Raw genomic sequence first — 25,699 nt, 5'->3', positions numbered from 1 at the left:
TCTGTTCTGCACCATGACATCTTTAGTGCATCTTTTGCATTTGGAAGAGTTCAATGAATATTTGTTGAATGAATGTCCATCTCTATATTCATTCTCTGTTCTTTACACCTTCATTTCTGAGTGAACAGTGTGCAGGTTAACATTTGAGTAGAATAATTCCTGTTGCTAGGGCGTAGCAGGTGAGTGTCAGTCAAAATGACTAGATGATTAGATTTGAGCAACTGTTACATAGGTGGGTTTCCTGGTCAGACACTATCAACATCCTTAGAGTCACCGTATTTATCATCGGGCTTTTCCTAACAACTGAGCATGCTAATTTCTCATTATTCTAGAGCCACCTTAAGAGCTATGGAAACTGGCTGGAGACTTCATTCATTTTTTGAAGCATTTATGTGATAGATTAGAACTAATTTAAAGAAGAGGAGCAAGTGGTGCTCTACAGGGAGATAATTCCTAGTCTCTTTTTAACCCTTTGAATGATTTCTCTACATTAAAAGCTCCAAGTTTATCGGCAATCACTAATTTAAGTACAGAAACTCAAACATTTCATGTTTCTCTGTGCACTAATTAAAAGGGCTCTATTTAAATGGCAGAGCTGTCCTGATGCCAATGATGACAAACGAGAATCATAAAATTTTGAACCTGGAGGGAATTTACAGATCATTTAATCCAACCCTTGCGTTTTATAGGAGAGGAAATGGAAGCTGTCACACATCTAGAGGCACAACTATCACTCCCACCCACCTGGTCCAGGGTTCTTCAGCCTCAAGAAAATCAGCACGACTATGGGCAGTGGGGGGATGCTGAAGATTACAAATCTGGATAACGTATGTGGTCTTCAGCGGTACATACGGCTAAGGCCATGGAAGGAAAATGAGACAGCCCTCCATCCTGAAGGAAAGATAAAAGATGGCTCATTCTCAGGAGTGTGTCTAGCCAGAGTTGTTCAGAGACTGGCCAGAGAAGCCCTGTGGGCCGAGCTGGGCTCCCAGGTATAACAAGACTGCCCAGTGAGTTCTTACCATGAGCCAGACACCATGCTTAACACTCAATCCTCATGGGCTGGATAAACCTCACAACCCACCTATGAGATCAGCATCATCATCTTCATGTTACAGATGAGGAGACTGAAGGTGGGACAGTTAAGAGGTTTGCCCAGGGTCACATACCAAGGTCACTGATTAATATCTGAGCTGGGATTTGCCTTCACGTCTCTCAAGGTACCAAGCTTATGTTCTTAACCAGGGATGACATTTGAGTAGAGGCTCCCTGGGGACACTGGGGACAGTCTGCGGCCTCTCTGGGCAATCTTGCTCTGCACTGCTTGTGCTTTTACATTTATGTGGATACCTGAGCCTGCCAGGAGAAATTCCGCATGCCTGGATCAGCCCAGCCTTCCGACACCAGGCACAAGCTACACAGAGCCAGTCCTGGGTGGGGTCATTCTCTGTGCTAATACATTCCTTGTGGAAAGACTTTCCATTTGTTTAGAATTTGAACGTGAGAATGGTAAAGCTGGAAGGACCTTAGAGATTTGGTGCAATCTCCATGTTTTAAGAAGGAAAAAACAGAGGTCCAGTTTGTGTTTAATTCTTATTCATCCAACACGACTGCCGGTGCCTATGCACCAGGTATGCATTGGGGATTCAGCAATAAACAGGGGCTCACTCTGGTGCCTTAAAGCCGTCTTAAGTAGGGTCCTACCTCCGCCAGGAATGCTTCTCCCTCCAGCCTCCATTCCTCAACAGCGCGCGCTCTACACTCAACTCCACGGCAGAACTCGCCGGGCAAGGCGGGGGACACGTACTCTCTGCTTACCGACCCTGCCTGGGCGCTGGGGCCCCGGAGCGGGCCCTCCTCGGCCGCGCTGCGCACCCCGGAGCCGGGCCGAGCGTGATGGGGCGCAACAGCTGCGGGTTGCAAGCGGCTCTCCCCGCCCCGGCCCAGCCCCCGCGTTGGTTGGGGGCGGCGCCCCCTGGGCCGGCTCCGGGTCCCGGTCGCGGACGGGGAGGGGCCGGCGCAGGTAGGTCGGCTGCCGCCCGGGAGCGAGCGCGGGGCCGCCGCGGCGGGCTAGGGTGGCTCGCCGCCTGCCTGGGGCTCTGCGGGGCGCGCGGGGCGCTCGGAGGTACGCGCCCCACAACCTCCCCTCCCCGGCCCTTCCCCGGCCGGCCGCGCGCGGAGCCCGCTAGAAGAGGGGGAGGCGAGGGCGGGCGGCTCGGGGGGCGCGGGCGTGGAGCCCCCTGTACTCCGGGGGCCCCGGCAGACGCCGCGGCCGGGTGAGCCCCGCGGCGACCGCGACTTGGACTCTCAGGCCCAGCCTTCGGGCAGCCGCGGGAGGGGACCGCTCGGCCCTGAGCAGTGTCTGCGGCTCCTCCGCGGAAAACTTGCGACTCCCGCTCCGCGAGGCCCGGCCCCTCGGGTCCTGACCAGTTCGCGAGCCTCGGGGGCGGGCCCTGCGCCGACCTCGGCCCGGCTTTCGCCGCGGATTGGGGGTTTCAGGGCCGGACTCCTGGTATCCCTCGCACGGGCAGAAGGAAGGCTTCCTGCTGTCCTCCCTTCTCATCCTTTTCAGCCCTGCTCTTACCCGGGCCCTTTCTCGGCTGCACGTGACCGTCACGGGGGCCTTAAACTCCTCGCCGAAATTCTTGGGTGGCTGGCCTGTTGTTCCCTAAGTCCCTCCACGCGTCCGCTTATATTTTCTGGACCTGCTTCGCTGGAAGTGCTTTACATTTCCATGGCGCTTTTCAGAAGTCAGAGATGACTAATAAAAGCATAGTTATTGAGACTTTTCACATAACTGAGTCGACACTTGGACGTACCCCCCTCCCCCCGCTCTTTGAGATTTACTTCAGTTTAACAAAAGACTTTTCGAGACCAGAGAACACACTCTCAGTCAAAGGCCTTGTAAATCTTTGTGGCATTCGGATTCAATTCTGAACGCGTATTTACTTCACTTTAGGCGATTTCACGAGGAGCTTTGGAGTAACATTCCGGTGGTGGGGGGAGGACGCCTCGCTCTCACCCTTGCGCGGCCCTCCTTGCAGCTCCTCCAGCTCTGCGCCAATCCTGATGTTTGGGGGCCCTTCCGAGCTCCCCCCTCTTTATCTTCCTCCTTTCTTCCTGGTTCTTCCTCTGCCCCCTCCCCGGCCCCTTCCTGGCCTGGCGTGCAGGGTGGATGGGCCAGGTACTAGGGCCCAGGAGTGGGGACGCTGTGACGGTGGCTTTGAGAGGGAAGCTGCTGGTCGCAGGCTGGGGAGATCTGAGAGGGCAGTGAGTGACACTGGGGGACAGATTGGATGGCGATGGGGCCTGAGCCGGGGGTCCGAGTGGTCAGTGTAGAGTGATGGGAAGCCCGTGGCTTTGGAGTTAGGTGGACTTGGGCTTTAATCTGGGTGCCACCATGCATTCTCAGTGACTTTGGGGAAATTACTTCTGTTGGTCTTGATGTTGCATTTGTAAAACTGGGATGATAATCACTTCTTCAGAGAGACTTGAATAAGATATGTGTAAGACCTGCTTGGGAACTACTTGATAAATGCTCATTTCCCTCCTTTCCTCTTCATCTGTGCAGTTAACTTGGGCGTGAGGCAAAGAGCAGCAAGTTAGGTATCCATTGAGGGTTACAGAATGTGGTTAGAGGAGAGTTATTGAATAAAGAATCACATAGCATATATAATTTAACATATATACTGTTCTTCACCCTTGGCGCTAATAGCATGACAAATATCAGATACCGAGGTCTTACCAAAAGCTGCTTTGGGGCACTTTTCTTGAATAGCCAGATGTGTAATCTAAATTTAGGTTTCTTCCTTACCTCCTTGGGTGATTCAGGCTGTTGCTTTGAAGAATCTAACTGTCAAAGACTTAGGTGAATGCTGCTTTCAGTCCTTACAGGACACAGGGTGACGTGTCCTCAGGGAGTCTCACCACAGCAGGAAGTCACCTTTGTCTGGTAAGCAGATTGTCTCAGTAAGAATATCTGCAGCACACACCCCCAGTATATCTCTATTTGTAAATCAAGTCTCAGTACTACTGTCACTAACAATTTTCTCAAGATATAATATACTCTTAGCTCTAGACCCATGTTGTCAATAGTTCAATGATTTCTCATTTTTTGACTACCTTCTTATCAGATCTCATTAGCATATTATTGCTTTGACCTTGTAACAGAGCTAATGAGGAGCTTGTACAGAAAGAGGAGAAGGGCCAGAACCACCAGTTTCTTTGCATTTACTGGTCCTTGCGTTATTTGTATATATCTTTAATGTATGGCTTGTTTGTAGGAATTGTTTTAATCAGTTGATCCTTTTTGTGAGGGTTTGTTTAATTACAGTGAGATAATATAATTGTAAACCCAGTTAAGCAGGCAAACCCGCGTGTGGTGTGTCACTGAATGGAGAAAGAGAGAGGGAGTGAGGGCACCACTGTCCATCCTTCCACCTTGTAGAACTCGCGCTACTTCCCTAGGGAGACTTGTGTACCCAGCACACAAGACACACTGCCAGTCTCTCATGCCACCTGTGGCACGATGCCAATCAATCTGTAAAGTAGAGATGAATAAAGCCTCAGTTCTTATTTTTTAGACTAAAATAACCCATGAAGTTGTAATTACGTTTCTTTCTGGCTCTGCAGTGACCACCTTGGCACGCCACTTTGTCATTTCTGCCTGAAGCTGTGGCGCCCAAACCCAAAGGCTTCCAGTGGCCCGAGAGTCATGGTGAGCCAAGCAACGATGGTGTGGCAGGAGGTGACGTGGAGTGAGGGAGCTGGGAGCTGGAGCCTCCACACCCTTCACGGTGGTTGTGCTGTGGGAATAAATAGGTCCCAGGATGGCCCAAGTGGCTGAGTTTTCCAGGGAAGTCAAAAAGTCCAGGTTTTTATTTAAAATGTCTTTTATTACAATTTAAAAAGTTTAATTTAAAAATAGAACTATAGAGGCCATACAAAGCACAAACAAAACTCATGCCTTCTGCTTCCGGGGTCCTTTCTAATGCTACTGCTTTATTTACCTCTGTATTCTGTATACTTAGTCCAGTACCTAAAAATGATAGGTGCTCAATAAATATGAGTGACTGAGGAATAGAGCACCCCTGGGAATTGTGGTAGGCAGAATAATGTCCACCCAAAGAAGTTCACATCCTAGTTCTTAGAACATGGAACATGTTGCTTTATATGGTGAAAGGGACTTTGCAGATGTGATCAAATTAAGGATTTTGAGGTGGGGAGATTATCCTGGGTTATCTGAGTGGGCCCTAAATGCAATCATAGGGGTGTTATAAGAGGGAGGCAGGAGGGTCAAAAGAGATGATGTGATGGAAGCAGAGATCGGAGTGATGTGATTGCTGGCTGGGGCCCTAAGCCAAGCAATGTGGCCGTCTCTAGAAGCTGGAAAAGACAAGGAAACAGATTCTCCCCTAGAGCTTCCAGAAGGAATGCAGCCCTGCAGACACCTTGATTTTAGCTCAGTGAGCTCCAGAAATGTAAGACAATAAATGTGTGTCATTTTGAGCCATTAAATTAGTGGCAGTTTGTTATAGCAGCTATGGGAATCTTATAGAGGGAGTGTCTGTCCTAGTAAAAGAGATCATATAAAGGGCCATTTAATTCTGATGGTCAGAAGATGGCAGTGCCATCAGAGAGGAATGAGGAGCTGGGAGCTTTAGGGAAGGTTTTGTTCCTGTGCCCAGTGAGCCTGGCTCCAGCACTCACTCCGAAGCCTGTGGCCGGGCCTGGAAAACTCCCAGACAGCGGGGGAGCAAACACAGAAATGTATAAATGTCACATGTGGAACATTTACGATAGGACACAGGCTCTGCGGTCACTAAGGAGGGAGTCGTCAGCTCAGCCAGGGGTGGCTGGGGACCAGGAGGACAGCCTCACTGCTTCATTCCAGGAGGTGCTACAGCAATCTACAACATCTACAGGAGTAGCTCCCCCTGGAGTTGTGCGGGACGCAGTCTGCATGACCATTTGCAGCAGGCCTAGAGACTGCCCCATTGAGACGGGGTACGGGCAGGGCAAGTGCTGGTTTTCTCTTTGCAACCTGAGCAGTTGGCATGGAGACTGATGTTTGGGGGATGAATGAAAAATGAGAGGCCGGTGGATCCTGTTCTGCATTAGCAAGGATTCCAGGGCTGTGGATTGCTCAGGCTTTACCTGGAAACCTAAGATTTCCATCCTCACGGTGGCCCTGGGCCTGCTACCGGCTTCTCCCACACCCTCCCAACTGTGTCAGCAACATATTTAGCATAGAGATGTGATGCCAGGGACCCCTCCCACCCTTCCAGTCAACTGCCCATCCTGCAGCCATGGAGTAAATATCTATTCGCTCATTGATTCTCTTTCCCAGCTTAAATTTTAGTGGACCTAACTCTCGTGGGAGAGACTCTTAGAACTTTCCCTGTTGGGATTTGCTTTCAGTGAATAGAGGAGGTCGGGTCTCCAGGGCATGTTAGATGTTTGTGCTAATTTGTTTCATATTTGTAAGTTTTCTTCTTAGAGTGCTCTGGATAAAGTTAGTTATCTCTTGAATAAATATTCAACTTCAGTTTGACAAAGCACATGCCATCAATACCATAGTAAAACACTGTCGAAACTCTTAAGAATAGATTTGTGGGGCGAAATGTGGCTTTTCTTTCCAAGTGAAGTTATTCCACTCAAATGATACAGCATGAGTAAGATCTGTTTTATAATGTTAGCCCTCCTCTTAGGATGTCATCTTAGGAGTTTGTATAACGCACATACTCTAGCAGAGAAGTTTTGTTTTTGTTGCTTTTTATTTTAATTAAAAAAAATAAGCTTCTACACTTACGGTGTATCATCTGTAGAACGTATTTGGAAGAAAATCAGTACATAAAAAGGCACAATATAAAATTACCAAAAATACTGTATTATGAAAAAGCAATTCTAATTTTCAGTGAAAGCAAACAGTTCTGAAATCTTTCTTTGAAATACTCTCCTAATTAGTTTCCATCCTACTCATGTTTTGCCCTCACACAGTCACCAGACTGATCTTTCTAAAACACAGAACCGATATGTCTTTTCCCAACTGACACCATAATGCTTCCTTACTGTCTGCAGAATAAAGTTCAGCCTTCTTAGTATGGTTTGTAAGCTGCCCCCCACCCCAGTAAGTGGGCCCCTGCCCATGGGGATCCAGGCGGTCAGTCAGCCATTTGCTCCCCAAACATTCATTGAGAATTTCTTGTTATATATACACAGCAAAACAACACAAAATGAAAGCTCCCCTCCCAGAGTCCGCCTCTTAATAAGTGGCTACCCAGCCAGAAATTTGGAAATTAATCTGGATTGCCCCCTCGGCCTCTTCTTCCCTCTTGTGACAATCCCACTTTTTAAATATCTCCTGAACCCCCCCACCTCCCCCCCTGTTTGCTTCCCACACCCACCATCCCCTTGAGTCCATTCTCTGCCTTTCAGCCAGAGTCAGCTTCTAAATTGCAAGCTGACCATCTCATTTCCCTGTTTGATCCCTTTACGGCCCTCTTTCGAAAGAGTCTGAACTCTTCAGCTTGGCTTCCAAAGCCATCATTTACGGAGTGCCTAATGTGCCGAGCACTGCCGTGTGCACGGCCAACTGAGCGGTGGTCGAGACCAACAAAGGCTCCGGACCTCGGAGTCTTATATTCTGTTCAGAGTGGTGTGGTGTCGGGGCTGAATAATAACCCAGAAAACAAATTAAAAAGGTAATCAGATTATAATAGGAGCCTTGAAAGGAGTAACCAGGCACTGGGTGTGTGCGTTTGCAGGCGGGCATGCATGTGTGTGTGTGTGTGTGTGTGTGTGTGTGTGACTGTACACACGCACTTGGAACTGAAAGTTCAGGGCAGGCCTCAGATGCACGCAGTGGTGTTTGCCCCTGACCCCTCTTGGATAGATTGCAAGCCCCTTTGTCTTATTAATTCTCCAATCCAACCCTGGCACATAGTAGGTGCCAAAAAAACTTAAACACAAAACCAAAATCAAACAAAAAACCAGAAACATATAGTTTGGAGGAAGGAATGGGAACCAATTCTAAGATAGAATGAACCATATAATTACCAACCTGGAAGAAATTACAGAGAAATAGTTGTTAACTTTCATGCAAAGTATCTTACCAACCTCACTGCCAAACTTTGGTTTCTATTCAAACATTTCACCTTTTATCTAAGCACACAAAACCAGGAAGTTGCTCTGATTTTTGTTCAGCTTGATTTGCTACATTCCTATAAAATGCCCAAACACACCTTTTCCTTCACTGCAGGTCGAGATCACCTTTCTTTTTCTAGGAACCAGTTTTACTTGTGCTTCTATCGATTTTTATTGTGATTTTGAGGCATTTACTAGGGGCCACAAAAATTAGGCTCAGTTTGGAGGTATGTGAGGACACGAACTGGCTTCAGGCTGTCAAACCAGAAGTTTTAAGCCTGCTTCCCAGTTTTTCCCCTGAGGCAATGGAAATTTCTAGCCACCAGCTGAGACTGGAATTGATTTAGTGCCAGAGGTGAAACGTGGGAAAATATAGGGATGTTGTTTATTAAGGTTACTTAGTCATTCTCAGCAGTAGATTTTATGATTTAGAAAACATTTCCTGGTTTTGAAAACTTAACAATACACCCTCTAAGTCTGTCAGAAATTGGAGTGGGGGGATTCAGTAATGGGAAGGCCAGGAGGATAAACTAGGATAGCTAGTGGGTTTGTAGCTGCTTCTTTAAACTGTATGACCGTGTCCCTACATTCTAGTTTTATTGAATTTAATTATTAATGGCTGTTTTTAACGAGAGAATGGGGGCTTATACATATCTGAGAAAGTCTGTAAGAGATCATGTTCATCTCTGTATCAACCTCGTATCTTGGTCAAAACACTGGCTTGGTGATTGGGAATGCTTAGTTTTTGTCTTAGCTCTGTTTCTAATTAACTGCTGACTTTACATAAGTCCATAAGCTTCTTTAGGCCTGAGTTTACTCAACTATAAAATGAGGGTTTACTAGGTTAGTTCAGTTTGGTTCAGTAAATGCTTGCTCGCTACCTACCTAGCTTACACTGGATTCCCTAGAGAGAGAGGCTTAGGGAGGGATTCTTGTGTGAGTGAATAACTGAGTGAGTGCTACCAGGAGAGAACTGTAAGGAAGTGAGGGAAGGAGGATAGGGCAGGAAAAGAAACCAAGCAAGGATGTGGTCTCATCTCAACCTGATCCCAGAGAAAGCTCTGGAATATGAACAGCAACACAGTTTTCTACACCTCTTTCAGTCATTGGCTAGAGGTTGTACCCCGGGACAGAGGGTATAATTTCACTGAAATTTCTGGATAACACAGTTAATCAGCTGGAGGATGCGTGCACCAACCTGTTAAAAGGGATCTAAATGGGGCACCAACAGAATCCATTATACCACCTGTGTGCCAGGCACTATTCTAGGTATTGGAGAGAGGAAGGTAAAAAAGATATGGTCCCTGATCATAGGAGACTTATGGACTAGTGCAGGAGCTAGATGAATAAACAAGTAATTTTAATACACCATGGCGAACGCTAGGACAAAGGAGTGCACAGTGTTTTAGGAACAAAAATGAGAAGCAGACATTGCACGTTGGGATCCTCAGGAAGCAGAATCAAACATGGAGATGAACATGCAGGAACTTTATTAGGGAATGTTCTTGGGAGCAAGATTTGAGGAAAGGAAGAGACTAGAAGAGAAGTGAACTGGATTAGGAAGAGGAGTCAACCTGCAATGTAGTCTCAATGCAAGCAGCTGAATTTGTGGGGAGCTCTGAAGATGCTGGGGGCTATCTGCCAGCAGCATTCATAGCAGCCAGGGTAGAAAGAAAGTCCTTTGTTCTCGAAGGGTAGTGGGTGCATCACGGAGTCCACCACGGTCCACCCCTTGCATCACTTGGATCCACTTCGTGTAAATCCTGGGAGCAGTACCTGAGTGATAATCTTCATGTTCTTCCTTATCCAGTGATTCCTTTTACCCTCAACTGGTATTTCTGCTGGTCTCAGTGGCCACCTGATGATGTGACTCAGACCTTCATCCCCGAGGGGTCTGAGCTCTTGTCAACGCACTCTTCTCAGGACAGGGTGACTGCATTTATTTACTGACTGCCAAAGAAGTACCAAGAGGCATCCAAGGGGACCACATGGACACCCAACATATTTTTCTGTGAGCCTGTTGTGTAACAATAGTTCTACCCCCTCCTGATGACTCAGGCTCAATTACCTGCCAGATGAGGCATTTCTCTTCTTGCCTGCTAGTTCCTTGATATAAGGAGACTGAAATGTCCAGGCAGCAGCTGTAACTTATCATATAGAGAGAAACTTGCTGTGTCCCCTGGTAGAAGCATTCCCCTTTGGAAGCCAGGAGCTTTGAAACCGTGGATTTATGGTTGATGGGGATGGGAACACAAATTCCTTAAGTGGGTCACTGAGAGTGACGGTAAACAAGGCCACTCCTGATCTACCCCTTTTTCTCAGACCCACAGCTTATACTTCTGGAGACATAGCAGGAGGTGTGTAAAGATTTTTAATTTAAAGACCATGTAAAGATCTTTCACTTAAAGTGTAGATTATGTCCTGGAGGGTGGAACCCCACCCTGATAGAGTATTGCTTCTGAGCCGGTGATTCAACCGTACCTTCATCAGGCTGTTCCCACACTCTATCAGGCCTGCAGCTTCAGTGGTGTACTATGTGATAGGACCAGTGGGTCTCAGGGTCTTAGGCCCATCACCACACCTCCTTTGGAGTAAAGGGTGTGCCTTGGATTGATGTGATGTTATTCGGCATCCCGTGTTAGTGAATTAAACACTCCAGAAGCTCTCAGAGTGGTGCCTGGTGCCGCCCTGCAAGCAAGAAAAGCAAATATATACCCAGAGTAATATGTCTGTTTTTGTTGAAATGAATCACTGGCTATTCCAAGAAGAAAGGGTTTCATTGACATCACCTTGCCACCCCTCTTCAAGGGATGGTAACCTACGGGGGGTTTGGTGTTGGACTCTGTGGGAGGCATGCTGGGCATTCAGCAGTAGCATCGCTAGGGAAGCCGTGGTCAGAGGGGGCCCAGGCTGTTGGGTGCAGGCATAGACTCCTCCCTCACCTCCCTGGCTACGTCATCACGTACGCATTGTGCCAGCGTAGGGCTGACCGATGACAGAGGCTGGCTGATGGCAACTGGCCAAGTCATTTTGTCTGCCTGGTTGTTTAGTGCCTGTGGCGTGGTGGATGTTTCCTGGTGGGCATTAACATGCAATATAAAGATCTTCCCGCTTCCTGCTGACGCTCACGCGTCTATCCCAGACCTCCTTGGCCCTGCTCGTTCAGTCTTTCTCATTCTAGACTCCTGACCATCTGGCTGGGCTGTTTGCTACTACCTATCCGTCTTTATTTATTCTAACCTCAAGCCTCTTCTCTCTCCATATAAAGTGGGTGATCAGGTGTACCACTCACAGTTCTACCTTTTGGAGAATTTTCCCTCAACAGTGCTTTTCATGGCCACCCCTAAGAGGAGCTGTAGTGCAGTTGGAGTGCGTTTTCAGCTTGCGTGCATGTGACGAAGCTGACTCAGCCACGAATCAAGCTCAGGTGTTTTGCCTTCCACCAGCTGGTAATAAGGGGTCCCTCCATGCAGCCAGATGCATGAGCTGAGGAAAAGGTGCTGGCGCAAGAATGGGGATGGCATGGCGCTCCAGGCCACCGTCTTGTTGCACCTTCTGGTCCTATTCATGCTCGATCCTGGACGTACCACTACCTTCCCTTGAATCTCTACTTCCACCATCTGTCCGTCAGAGCAATTCTGTCATGTGTATCTCACTTAGAGTGGGTCACTGCACTTTCTATGCTTCCAGGATCCACCTTAGCAGTGAATTCACACCATTTCCAGCAGTCTGTGCCAGCATGTTATATCCTGCATCCCTGGAGAGTGCCCCCAAATCTAGTATAAACTCTCCCTTTTTCAACTTTATGTTCCTGCCCCCTTGATCAGGTACCCTCAGTCCCATGTGCATTCCGCCAGCTGCTGGCACTACATTCTGGGTAGGTCCCGCAGCTCCATTAGGGTCTAGTCCTTTTCCTCCCATATCAAGCCCAGCATGTCTCCGCACAGGTTATATCATGACTTAGGCTTTGTTTTTGGCCTAGTGGTCAGGAAGAGAGATGGGAGTGTATCTTCAGAGGTTACATGTTCCTTGTGGGGAGAGGTTTCTGCATCCTCTTTAAGCAAGGGGAGTATCACCTTAACAGGGGGATGGGTCTCTTCTTCAGGCTCAGAGGTTTCAGAGGGGGCTAGGGACCCAGGATATTTGAATGCACCAATCCAGATGTCCCCATTCCATTTGTCAAGGTTCCATTCTTTACAAAACAAGGCCATAGACTTGTCAGAGGTAGCCTGACATGGTTGGAACTTTGACTTAGCTTGATGCTGAATACTCTGATGATTAATTCCTGGGTGGGAGTCTCAACTTCCCCTGCCCACCCACTGTAGGAGATGAGAAAGACTTTATGTACTACCATGGAAGCCCTTTGGCTGTCACACCTGGCTTGTAATTGTCAACTAATCTCTCCTAGTTTTTCCTTATCTTTTCCAAAGCTTCATGCAGACTTAGCAATAGACACCCAATTCCATTGTCCTCATAGTTACTACTTGCCCTATATTTCTCATAGGTTGATATTTCAGTACTGGCTAACGTGTTCCCTTCCACTGTTACACCAGTTCACCGCCAGTGACTTGGGATTAACCCCTGTGGAAGGGAAGGAAGCAGAATTGGGTAGATGGAGAAGTAGATTTGCAATTCAGTTTCAGTGGAAGCCTCGGCCACCCCCCCTTGAGAGTTCTGAAGAGGGACTGACCCATCAGAAGTATCCTGAGTTGGAGCAGGAGAACACTGAGCCTTTATTTCCCCACAACAGATCTGTGGGCTACCCCAGGAAGCAGGTGTGGGCTTGCGCAAGGCAGCTGTCTTCAGCGGGGTCTCTGCTGAAGGGAGATGACAATATAAGTGGAATAGTCATTGTGTAATAAATTTACTTTTTTTTTCCCCAGCATCTTTTTATGGTGAAAGCTATGTGGGGCTCAACATCATAGAAGTTTCCTCTGAGTTATCTCTTCAATTAAAGTTTCAAACCAGCAAACCACAAGGATTACTTTTTCTTGCAGCTGGGGAAAATGACTACTGTATAACAGAACTTCTATCAGGAAACTTACGGGTAAGATAAAAAAAAAATCTTTAAAAACGTATAAGCCTTTAGTTACTGGAGGGAAAAACAGTGAGAGAAAAGAGAACAAGATAGCTATCCATTTGATTACTGTTATTTCACTAGGATAAAATCAGGCGCCATATGTAAGTATTGAGATCTTTTCCAATTTTATCAGCATGTCTTCACTGTTCCCACTCTGAAATTTCTTAACCTCAATATGCAGTCCATAAATGTGGGAAGAGTTTCCATGTCCAAGTGTCTCTCTTTCTCTTTGTGAATGGCCTCGTTTTCTCAATGAAACACTATGAGATGAGATTGATTAATTATGATTCTTTCTCTTTCAGGTGAGAGTTAATTTGGGGACAGGTGAACAAGTGCTCCTTTCTGAGAAAAGACTTCGTGCGGATGACTTGGTTTGGCATTTAGTGGAATTGTACTGTTTTAAGGATACTATCTCTCTGGTTATTGACAAACATTATGAGAGGACTGGCCAGATCACCGGTGGGGTGCACAATTTGCATTGTCAGCATGGAATCTACGTAGCAGGCTACGGTGGACTTGATGTCCCGTACCTAGATGGAGAGAGCCCCAGTTTCCGTGGATGTATGGAGGATGTGGTGTTTAACCAGAGGGAGATCCTTACATCCCTTAGATCGTACCCTGGTTTTAAGAAAGTTTATGAGGTGTCACTAAGTTGCAATGATGAATTTTTTGCAGCGGAGGATGAAGCCATCAATTTCTTTAGCTCCAGATCCTGTGTCACCTTCCCAGAATGGAGGGTGCAAGGGGACGGGCTATTTGAATTTGCTTTGCAGACTGGCACTCAACAAGCCTTGCTTTTATTTCAGTCAGGTAGAGAAGGAGATTTTGTTGCTTTGGAAATAGTTAAAGGTTTATTGAAGGCTCATGTAGGAAGGAATAAGAGTAACACCCCGCTCTCTTCTTTTCGCTTAGTTAGTGACAACCAGTGGCACGTTATTCAACGCAGATTCACTCAACGGTATCTGGACCTGATGGTGGATGAACAGGGAGTAAGGACATCGCTGCCTTTACAAAGCAAACCGTTTGTATCTGAAGGCCCTCTCTTCGTGGGAGGTCTTGATAGCCGCAAGGGAGAAGAAGTTAAAAGGTTAGAACTTGCCTCTGTGCCAAGGAAATCTGCTCAAGGATCTCTTTCAAAGGGTACTTAAGAGGCTTGGAAGCCAACTCAGAAAAGAAAGCATTAAAGGATGCCCTTATTTCCAAAGATATATCTGCTGGGTGTAAAATGAAGAGTGGTGATAACAAAAATCCTTCTGTAACAACCACAGAAAAGCTGCTTCAGGCAGAAGTTCCCCTTTCCACTGCCGACCCTGAGGTGGGCAAGCCTATTCTTCAAGAAGCCAGTAGCTGTTTCTTGGTTCTGAATAACTTGAAAGTCCAAGAAGGTGGGCAAACCCTACTGGAACAAAGCATATGAAGGTGGATGTGGAGTTGAAGGATTTGGGTGTCCATCAGTCTCAGATACTATTTAAAATAAAGGAGATGCCTAGTCATGGGTTCCTTCGATTAGATGTTTCCCCCGAACAAGAAATGGAGAAGGCTTTTACTCTGTTAGATTTGGGGCAAGGAAAAGTTTGGTATGTCCATGACGGTTCAGAAGAACCTAGGGATTACTTCACATTTTCAGTCTCTTCCAACAGCAAGAAGGAAGTGCCATTATATCTTCAAGGACATGTTTCATATGTGTTTAACATTATTGTCATTCCAGTAAATGATCCCCCAAATCTTAAGCTCCCCGAAGGAAACTTGCTTCTTGTGTTTGAGAATTCTAAGAAACGACTGACTCCAAATATCATACATGTGTCAGACCCAGACACAGATTCCTTGAGTCTTAGTTTCTCAGTTCTTGACAACTTCAATTCAGATGCTGGGTTTTTAGAAAACACCAATGATCCTGGGAGAGCCATTAATGGTTTTACATACGGGGATTTAAGAGATGGCAACATTTTGTATGTGCGCAGGGACCATCGGAACTCCTGGATCCTTCTTAGAGCAAGTGATGGAGAGCTGGTTAGCAATACAGTGGTGTTACGGGTCATGGCTGTTCCTTGGGACTTTGCAGTGGCCAACAGAACCGGTGTGGTCGTACGGCAGGGTGGCACGGTTCTGATTACGCAGAGCAACTTGTTGGTGGAGGTTAATGGTGAAGACCCTGAGGTGGACATCCGCTATGCTATCACTCATCCACCTCGGTATGGCCAGATTCAGTGGCAGGGGTCAAGTGGCGAGTGGAAACAAACTAGTACCTTCTCTCAGCGTTCCGTTGATTGGGGTCAGGTCTGATACTGCAGTACATTCAAAGAATTGCAGCTAGAAAATGTTACAGATCACTTTAAATTTAAAGTTAACATAGAAGGAAAAAGCAGTGAAGAACTGATGTTTCCGGTTATGGTACAATGGCTGAAGTTTACCCTTCTGAAAAATGTTCCTCTTGAGATCAGTAAAATAAACAAGCACATATCGAATTCTGATCATTTGCAGGCTGCGACAGAGGGTGTGGAAGTAGCTGAGAGGGAACTGCATTTTAAGTTACTGACCCCACCTAAGACAGGAAAATTGCTACTTGGCACAAAATTTCTAAAAGCAAACTCAGTCTTCAGCCAACAAAACGTTACAGACTCTAAGATAAGTTATGAATCACAGGGGAGGCCCAGGGAACATTCACAAGACACTTTTAGGTTCTTGATGGTTGCAGAACACATCGAATCAGAAGATTATATGTTCAAAATAAATTTTAAAGCAGATAAGAGGGGCATTATTGTAATGAACAGACGATTATTTGTAAAAGAAGGAGAAGAGAAATTAATCACAAAATTGGAATTATTTGCTCAAACCTCGGACAATCAGACTTTCCAGTATAAAATCACCAAGAGTCCTCAACATGGGAAGCTGAAACTGATTCAATCTTCAGATTCTCTGGGAAGTCATGACAGTATCACCACGTTCACTGATCAAGACATCTTGGGTGAGCAGCTCATGTATGTGCACGATGACTCTGAGACCCAGTGTGACGAGTTCCTCCTCACAGCCTCCACTGCAGGCCCAGGCCAAGAGGGAGTGGTCAGGGACTTTGATACAGAGCATCTGTCTACGGAAATTAAAGTCACCGTTTCTGTGGAGTTAAAGAACGATGAGAAACCAGTGCGTGTGGTGGATAAGGTCTTTCATGTCGTGCGGAACGGCCAGCGCTTGCTGACCCTAGCTAATCTCTGTTACCGTGACCCCGATGCAGATTTTGATGATGGGCAGTTGCTCTACACCCGGCGGAGCATCCCGAATGGGGACTTGGTGCAAGCCAGTGACCCGACTCAGAAACTCTACCAGTTCAGGCAAGAAGACGTGCGGGAAGGGCGTGTGCTCTTCAGGCATCAGGGTGCAGACTCGGCCCGCTTTGTGCTGTTTGTGACAGACGGTGTCCACTACACATCGTCCCTCCTCGAGGTCAGTGTGTCAGACCCCTATGTCTGCATAGCCAACAACACAGGACTGCTGGTGCAGAGAGGAAAGGACAGCAGCCTCACGACAACCAACCTCAGTGTCACCACAAACCAAGATGTCAGAACAGACCACGAGATCAAATTCCACATCCTGCGGCCCCCAAAGCATGGCAGAGTGCTGGTCAACAGCTCAGGGCCCGGCTCATTTTCCCTGCATGACTTGAAGCGAGGACGTGTGATTTATAGACATGACGGCAGTGGCAGCTTCGATGTGTTCAACCTGACGGTGAAAGTTAAAGATACATATTTAGAAGTGGGCGTGTCCGTGCAAGTGGACTCAGAAAGCCACCAACATCACACCCAAATTCTGCACAGCAAGACCCTTGTGGTTGAAGAAGGAAAACCAGTAAAACTGAGTAGAGGAAGGCGCCAGGTAGGCAGTGGTCCCAGTGCCAAGCATCCTCACTCTCCTAGAACCGCAGGGGCAAATGATCTGCTTGCTTCTGGAAGGTATTTTTGTGTTGATTTCTCTCCTGGTATTTGGAATGACTTTTAAAAAATGTAGATGGCATTGAGAAGAAAAGCTAGAAGGTTTCATGATTCTGATACTGTTAATTGTGCTGTAGTGAGAAATGGAATATAAACAATCCTAAGCCTCATTTTAAAGCTATGTGCACATGATCACACGCATATGCATGTATGTTTGGTGTAGGATGACCTGAGAAGGAGGAGGGAATGTATATATTATAGTAAATGAAGAGGTCATTACTTTTTTCATTGGTCATGGCAACGCTGCCAGTATTTCATTTGGTCTGAGTTACATTTGTAATGTGGTGAAGCAGGTATAAATGAGTAGAGTAATTTAACAGACAGAAAAAGGATCCCTAAAATAGAAGAGGATACTATATTACACAGTTTATTTCCTTAGCTCTGAATGTGGCCTTGTGTAATTTCTTGAAATTGATGGATCAAATTGGCCTAGACCAGTGGAAAGCCAGGGGTGAGACCTCATACCAGAAGCTTCCTGGTTTCCTGAGGCTCCAACTTGGAAGCTTCCAGTAGCACAGCCCTGCTGCTCAGAGTCAGGAGAGAGTGAGTAACCTGTGCAGGGTATGTAAACTGTGATTTATGACAATTGGCCACAAATGCAGGCTATTCTGAATCTACCCTCAGGACTGCAAACGAGTTTGCCTGCTTGCTAAATACAGCCAATAACATCAAGTAGAAATGAATTCAAATCAGAAGCAGTTTACTAAATAATGAGTTTTGACTAAGAGAATACGGGGCCCACCAGCTTTCCTCAATTCTTTTCCAGGATCTTAGAGAGTTAAAGTTTCACCACAAGGGGGCGTATATAGTTCAGTGACTATAAATCAGTAACGATGACAGTTTTTTGTTGTTTTTTTTTTAACCTATAAAGTATCTTTATTGAAACTACCCTTTAAATATTTTACAACTGTGATTGATATGAACATTGTCAATTTGGGTATCAAAGTAATTTTCTTTTTAAAAAAATTATTCAATGGGTATTGAATATATTCTAGACACTGTGATCATGCTACAGACAAATTCTCAGCCTCCTACTGGAGCAGTATTGTTATTTCCAACATTTTCAGGTGACAAAAACTGCTTTTCACCATCAGAGTTGTGGCCTATTCCTGTTTCTTTGACGCCAAAGCCCAGTTTCTGAACCACTAGGTTTTCCTACCTGCCTCATTATGGAAATTGTGCGATCAGACTGCCTGAGTCTGCATCACAGCTGGTCTCTTAAAGCCTTTTAGTTGCTTAACCTCTGTGTGCCTCAGTTCACTCTTCTGTAAAATGTGAATGACAACGGAGCTTACTTCAAAGGGATGTTGTAAATCTCAAATGAGATTCTGCAGGGAAAGTGCAGAACAGCACCTGGCATGTAGTAAACACTCAATTTAATGTTGACAATGACAGTTTTGAGATGGATTTTGCTGAATCCGTAAATTAAATGTATATTGAAAATGCTGAACTAGTTTAAAAATAAGCTTTCCTCTAAAGTCTTGCAATTTTAGTAAGCTGCTATTTCTTCTACCATCTTTTATTCCTTCTCCTTATACCATTTTATTTCTTTCAGCACAACTTTCTGAGTCCTAGGTTTCTTGCCACTGTGAATGATGCCTTGTTAGTACATTAGTAGCTGTTCAAATGTTGCTTTTCCTTTGTGACCAGGGCTGAAATTCAAAATGTTAGCATGGTCACCAGAACAGACCCGGGCTTAAACTGTGTATCTGCCTGGATTGTAACCTAAGCCATTTGTGGACGTTAATAGAAAACAATTTGGTTCATCAAGGGTCTTGACTCTTTCATGTGTTAATGTTTTACTTTTTTTTTTTTTTTTTTTTAAAGCATTTATTTATTTATTTATGGCTGTGTTGGGTCTTCGTTTCTGTGCGAGGGCTTTCTCTAGTTGTGGCAAGCGGGGGCCACTCTTCATCGCGGTGCGCAGGCCTCTCACTATCGCGGCCTCTCTTGCTGCGGAGCACAGGCTCCAGACGCGCAGGCTCAGTAATTGTGGCTCACGGGCCCAGTTGCTCCGCGGCATGTGGGATCTTCCCAGACCAGGGCTCGAACCCGTGTCCCCTGCATTGGCAGGCAGATTCTCAACCACTGCGCCACCAGGGAAGCCCTGTTTTACTTTTTGTGTCTGTGTGTTGTGAATGTGCACTCAGGCTGGGCATGAAGATGATATTCCTTCAGAGGCAATGTTCATTGTTAGAACTCCGCCAATGCATGGATACCTCCGAAGATCTTTACCAGATGAGGGCAGCTTGGGTACAGATGAAAAGTCACCTTTGATTTTTACACAACAGGACATTGATGATGGTTATATCCATTATGTACAGACAACTGCTGACCAACAGCAGGACTGTTTTTTACTGGATGTGATGAATGGCTTCCAAGCTGTGAGTAGACTTGAAATCTTGGTGGATATTGTCCCTAAGTGGATTCCTCTGGAGGTACAAAATTTCACAGTCCAGGAAGGTGGTTCCAAAGCACTTCCAGAAGACTACTTCAAAATTCCAAGCAAACATTTTGAGGGACTTGACTGTGAATTTGTTCTACTCAAACCACCAAAACACGCTTATGTTGAAAATTCTCATTTTCCAAGAGTAAAGCTAATGAAATTTACCAGGAAACAGGTACTAACTCTCAGCTGATATGTTTGGTTTTGGGTATGTTAGATAAGAGAAAAAACTTGGCTGTTTATCATTTAGATTCATGGACTTTCGGGAGTGATGGGACCTTAGAAGGTATCTGGTCCAACCTCCCAACAGATGGAGAAGCCCTTCCACAGTAACCCCATAGAGAGGTCATCTAGTCATTGCTTAAATATCCTCAGTGATGGAGAACTCACTGCTTCCTGAGATGGGCCCTTCCAGTTTAAAGACACTCCAGTTGTTAGAAAGTTCTTTATGCTGAGCTGCCACTTAGAAACTTCTGCTCCTAGGTCCTGGCTCTGGTAGCTCACAGAACAAATCATACCTCCTTTCATAAAAGCTCTTTAAATATTGCAAGGAAAAATTATCAAAGTCCCTTGAATTTTATCTTCTTTAGGTTAAAGAACTCTAGTTTCTTTAGCTTTTGCTCATATGCTGTAGGTTTCTAGCCCCTGCACCATCCTGGCTGCCCAGTTCTAGAGGAGCTCCACACCATCCCTGACCCTCTCAAAGTATAAAACCCAGGGATCTAATACAGGCATGCTTTAATCATTAGTGGATGTTTTCATTCATTCATTCCGTTATCAATCAGTGCTTACTCTGTTCTGTGCCCTATGCTAAGCATAGTGCTGTCAATGGCTGAAATGACCCAGTCCCTGCAATCAAGCAGCTGGACACAACTGACAATCTGGTGCCCAATAAGCATAAAATAACCAGCCTTAACTCTGGGCTGCTATCAGGTTTCTTTGCTTTGGGTTAGAATGGTATTACTGTGATACTTTGCTTTCTTATCATGAATAAAAGAATGATTTCCATACTTTCTTTTTAAATATTGCAAAGTAGCTTGCAGATCCCCATTATTTCCTTTATAAGCTCCTAGGAATACACACTCTTCAGGTTGGAAACCATGAACAGCTACCTAGCATCTTTGGGTGTCCTTGTCCAGTTAGCTAAGAACCCATGTGTGCTGCTTCATTTTGCTTCTGAGGATTTCACCTCATCAAGTGACTTGAATCCATTTAATAAAAACCTACTCTTTTCAAGTTACTGTGTGAGGTTACCATGGTAAGTAGACATATTCCTTGCCCTCAAGAAATGCTGTGGGGGAATCAGGCACATGAACTTTAATATAAGGCACACTCTTCTTATCTTTCATGTAACACTTTCACAGTGGTACTGCAGGAGTGCAGAATGGTCACATTTGACTCTAACTGAAGCCTTCACAGAGGGAATAAAGTTTAAGCTAGACTTTGAGGAGAGAGAGGAAAAGCAAGGACATAACGGAGGTGGAGATGGAAAACAAAGCAATGCAAGCAAAGCAGACTGCATGCCAAGGGCATGGAGGCACTGAAGGGCATGGTGTCCTGGGGGCTGCGGAATGGTCCACAAGGCTCTAGGATGGGCAGAGGAGTGCCAGAGGGTGCTTGGGGCCAGACTGCGCAGAGCCTTGAGTTACACGTCAACAGGGTTAGACTTAATCAGCTGGCATGAGGGAGCCATGGGGAGAAGCAGAGAACGCTGAGGGTGGAAAAGACCTTAGAACTCGGTGCTTCTCAGCTGGGGACCAGGGAAGGTGATTCTTTAGTGACTACGTGCAGCTATCTCTTAATCATAGCTTCCCTCTCAAAGGCTGGACAAACTGTCCGAGATAACCACTTGCTCTCGTGTGAGCTGAATTTAATTCTGTTCACCTCGTGCGCTCTGGGTGAGAGACTGAGCACTAAATTTTGGTTCTGTCTTAGCCAATTCATTGTTGTCTGTGCTTTGTAAGAAGTGTATATTTAAGCATGGTTGGTTGAAATCTGTGTCAAGCGTGTGTGTTCCATGTAGTATCCATGTTGTCGTGTAGCCTTGTTCACAGTCAAGGTTGTGTGTTCCTGCTCTTCAGATGAGCCCTTTACACTTTCTCTTCCTTTAGGACTTCTGAGGTCTCTAGGTTTTGAGACATGATCATTTTTACTTACGGTGATACCTAACAACTCGTGGCGCTAACCTTGAGTGACTCAGAGAAGGAGAGCACTTGGCCATTTTTGCCCTTCATTCATTCAGCAATAGTTTTTGAGTGTCCATTATGTGTCAGGTATCCTAGTTCTAAGTAGTGGGGATAAAGCAGTGAACTAACCCAGCAATAATCCCTGCCCTTATGGATCCTTTTTCCTAGTGGGGGAAACAAGGAGGCAGAGAGAGAGAATAAACAAGTGAATTTATATAAATAAAATAGTTGAACGAAGGTCAGTGCTATGGAGAAAAATAAACCAGGAAAGTGAGATAGAAGATGCTGGGGACTTGAGTGGTGTGTGTGTGTGTGTGTGTGCGTGTGTGTGTGTGTTAATGTTCAGTTTCAAATAAGGTGGTCGGGGGGACCCCGCTGAGAAGGCAGCATTGAGCAGAGACCTGGAGGAGGTGATGGATAGTGAGCTCGGTGGGTGTAGAGGAAGAGCATTCAGGCAGAGGGAAGAGCAAACAAACAGCGCTGTGGGGGAACAGTGTGACTAGAGCTGCACACGGGGCGGGCAGGAGGTGAGGTTAGGGAGGTCCAGCATGGGAGGGCTTTCGGCTTCACCTTTGACCCTGAGTAATGGGAGCGGGAGGATGTGAACAGAGAGGAGACCTAATATACCCTGAACATGACGGATGACAGGGGACCAAACACTTTTTAATCTTCTAAGATTTTCTACAAGTTTGTTATCTACTTTAATTTCAAGTCAGCAGATGTTTTTCTAGTATTAGAACTAGGACTAGACAAATTCCCACCAAACCTTCTCTTTGCCTTTAGATTAATACCTACTAACTGATATTTTACATAGTAACGTGGGGGAGTACCACTTCATTGAGGAAATGATGTGTTTCTCCAGGAAAGACACGGAAAAGGTGACTTCTATTTAAATGCTATCTTCCTAAAGCATATTAGGTTAAAATTTCTCCTGCCCTCTGATCAGTGCCATCTTCCACATTTGTTTTCAAATAGCTTAAAGCAGAATGTTCCAGGAACATGTGGTCAGGTCTACGGTCTGCAATTCCTCTTCCCACAGAACTCCAAAGAAATTGTTATGCACCTGTGTTCAAGTGACCACAACTTTCCCCTGAGACTGTTCATGAACTTTTCAACTCTTGTCAGAAACACCTCTGAGAGATCAGAAGTCTTTGCTCAAAGGAAGTGCGCCATAGGACTGGGCAAAGTTGAACTGTTAAAAATGTTGGCTCTATTTTATCAAAACAAACACAACCCCAGAGACTTTCTGAGAAGTTCAGCTACTCCTGTCGGGCTTTAGAAGTTCTCTTCTGTTGTACTTTTGGGTCACATATTCACTGAAGCCAAGTTCCTTCCAGCTTTAAAATTCTCCTGGTCTCTGATTTCAATCCTGAGCTCTTCTGAATTTCCATCAGAGCCTTAAAGACACGGAAGGCATTCTGATCAAATCAGTGGCTATCACAAATCCAAGAGGAATTGCAGAATGGAAATTAGAAAGATGAAATCTATCAGGGATAAAAAATTAACATTTGCATTTTGGTTATTACAGTGAGAGAAATCTGGCTTGATAGAATAATTCAGTTCCAATATATTTCATTATACTCTGTCCTCAGGAGATGTATGATAGCTAGTTATGGGTAGCATCTGTTAAGAGATACACCAAAAATGATTGTATTTTGAAGGAGGAGGAGCAGGATTAGGAGGTAGCAGGTGTAACCTTGCATACAAAGAACAGTTAAGGGAATAATGCATGCTTAGCTCAGAAAAGAGAAGACTGGGGAAACTTAATAGTTGCCCTGGTCCATATGTCTCCAAAGAGCAGAAATCCAATCAGTGGGCGAAAACTTCAGAGCGTAAATCCGACATTCTGAATTGTCCAATAAAACAATCCACAACTTCAAAAATTAGTCCCTCTAAATAAACAAGTAGAGTCTGAATTTTAATGGGTATTGCTCCGTTGGAAGAAAGGGTGGAGCGTGTCACTTACAACACATTTTAGGGTGAGAAATAGCCTTTGAAGTCAGGTCTTCTGATAACCAGTCCAGCATTCTCTTTACTACCCCACATTGCTTGATCACTCTGTTCCTCATTAAACTTATTTCTGGGATGCAGCACGGCTTCATAAAAATTATACCATCCATCATAATTTGCACTCTGATGGTCAGAATCATACTTCATGGGATGAACACACGCTTCTGTGTTGTAGATATAAAAAAATCAGGATTTCTTTTAAAGCATTTTTTCATATTGTAAAATTATATTTCAGTAGTTTGGTGATATTTTGTTGTTGGTTACAGGTAGAAAATGAATTGATTTCCTATGTTCATGATGATAGTGAGGCGCTTCTTGACAATTTCACCATCTTTGCAAATAGCTCAGAGCTTGGAAAACGGAGTTTGCCTCAAACTCTTTTTGTGACTGTCGAATCAGTAAATGACGAGGCTCCAGTAATAACAGCCAATAAAATCCTCCAGGTAAGTGCTCCATGCTTTTGGATTTATCATAATAACATAGAACCACCAATTTGACTTTCTTTTGTATTATTTCTACTGTTAAATAATAAGATACATGACTACGTATGTGTAGTTGACATATTCCTCCTGGTTTTAAATAAATGGTAGTTATTACCAAGACATTCTGTTGGTTACGGCTTGTGCTATTCTAACCCAGTAATCTTAAATGCTGTTTTCTAAGTGGCAAAGGATCTAGACCACCAAGCTACAAGATGGTGCAGCACACCCATGATGTCTGGCTGGTGGTCGACACAAAGAGAAAAAGGGTCTTTGGTGAGAGTGGTGGCCAGGTAGGTGACAGGGAGGGACAGGGAGAAAGCAAGGAGAACAAGAAAGAAATAAGGAACTGTAAGCCTTTGACCTTAATTATAAAACACCCCAGCACCAACTAAATGATTGTGCAGCCATACTCAGGAGCCCACCAGGGGCTAATCAAACTAGAAAATTTTACATTGTTAAAAATCACTGGAGTTTTTTTTTTAATTTTTAAAAAAAATTTTTTTGGCTGCGTTGGGTCTTCGTTGCTACATGCGGGCTTTCTCTAGTTGCGGCGAGCGGGGGCTACTCTTCGTTGCGGTGCGCGGGCTTCTCATTGCTGTGTCTTCTCTTGTTGCGGAGCATGGGCTCTAGGGTGTGCGGGCTTCAGCAGTTGTGGCACGCGAGCTCAGTAGTTGTGGCTTGCGGGCTCAGTAGTTGTGGCTTGCAGGCTCAGTAGTTGTGGCTCACAGGCTTAGTTGCTCCGCAGCATGTGGGATCTTCCTGGACCAGGGATCGAACCCATGTCCCCTGCATTGGCAGGCAGATTCTTAACCACTGCGCCACCAGGGAAGTCCCAATCACTGGAGTTTTTAAAATCTGTTTTTATTTGCTCAAAATAATTAGATCTGGGAATAGGCTTTTTAGTGCTTTTAGTTATATTACAGCTCGGTTTGTTATGCAGCCTCTACATTTTAAGGGAAAAATTAGTGGTGTTTGGACCTTTGGAACTTGTCCCTTTATCTTTTAGCTTACTTCACAGTCATTACCCAGGTAGCCTGGGGATGGTGTGTTCCAGCTGGTCAACCTCGTGGGCCGCCCCCCTCTGTTTTCAGTTGCCTTTCTCCCTCTCCTCACACTTATTCTTGTTGTATTAATACCTGTTGACTCATTCTCAGCAAAGCGATCTAAGAAGTAGGCTGCAGACCAGCATGATGAATTGTAGGTGTCAATTATTATTAAACACAGTTATAAAAGTTTACATTTATTACTGAGTAGAGTACTGGACATCTTCCATATTGGTGTCGTTTTCACAGCCCTACAAAGGAACTGCTGTGATTAATAACCTCGTTATAGACGGGAGCACTGAGGCCCCAAGCGGTCACAAG

The 25,699-nt window shown here is 45.3% G+C and overlaps 1 protein-coding gene across 1 annotated transcript in view; it reads left to right on the top strand.

Moving 5' to 3' along the window:
- Window positions 1–1,838: 1,838 nt before the first annotated feature.
- Window positions 1,839–25,699, top strand: part of LOC103015002 (chondroitin sulfate proteoglycan 4-like) — a 49,213-nt gene continuing 25,352 nt past the window's right edge. The window contains exons 1-6 of the mRNA XM_057540349.1: window positions 1,839–2,023; window positions 13,029–13,192; window positions 13,528–14,035; window positions 14,138–17,172; window positions 22,658–22,721; window positions 24,120–24,296. Of these exons, the coding sequence (XP_057396332.1) occupies window positions 15,602–17,172; window positions 22,658–22,721; window positions 24,120–24,296 (1,812 nt within the window). The 5' untranslated portion in view covers window positions 1,839–2,023; window positions 13,029–13,192; window positions 13,528–14,035; window positions 14,138–15,601. The remainder of the gene's footprint in view (window positions 2,024–13,028; window positions 13,193–13,527; window positions 14,036–14,137; window positions 17,173–22,657; window positions 22,722–24,119; window positions 24,297–25,699) is intronic.

The sequence above is a fragment of the Balaenoptera acutorostrata genome, chromosome 2, assembly GCF_949987535.1.
Source record: "Balaenoptera acutorostrata chromosome 2, mBalAcu1.1, whole genome shotgun sequence".
Classification (NCBI taxonomy): domain Eukaryota; kingdom Metazoa; phylum Chordata; class Mammalia; order Artiodactyla; family Balaenopteridae; genus Balaenoptera; species Balaenoptera acutorostrata.
This window is presented reverse-complemented; position numbering and strand designations above follow the sequence as displayed.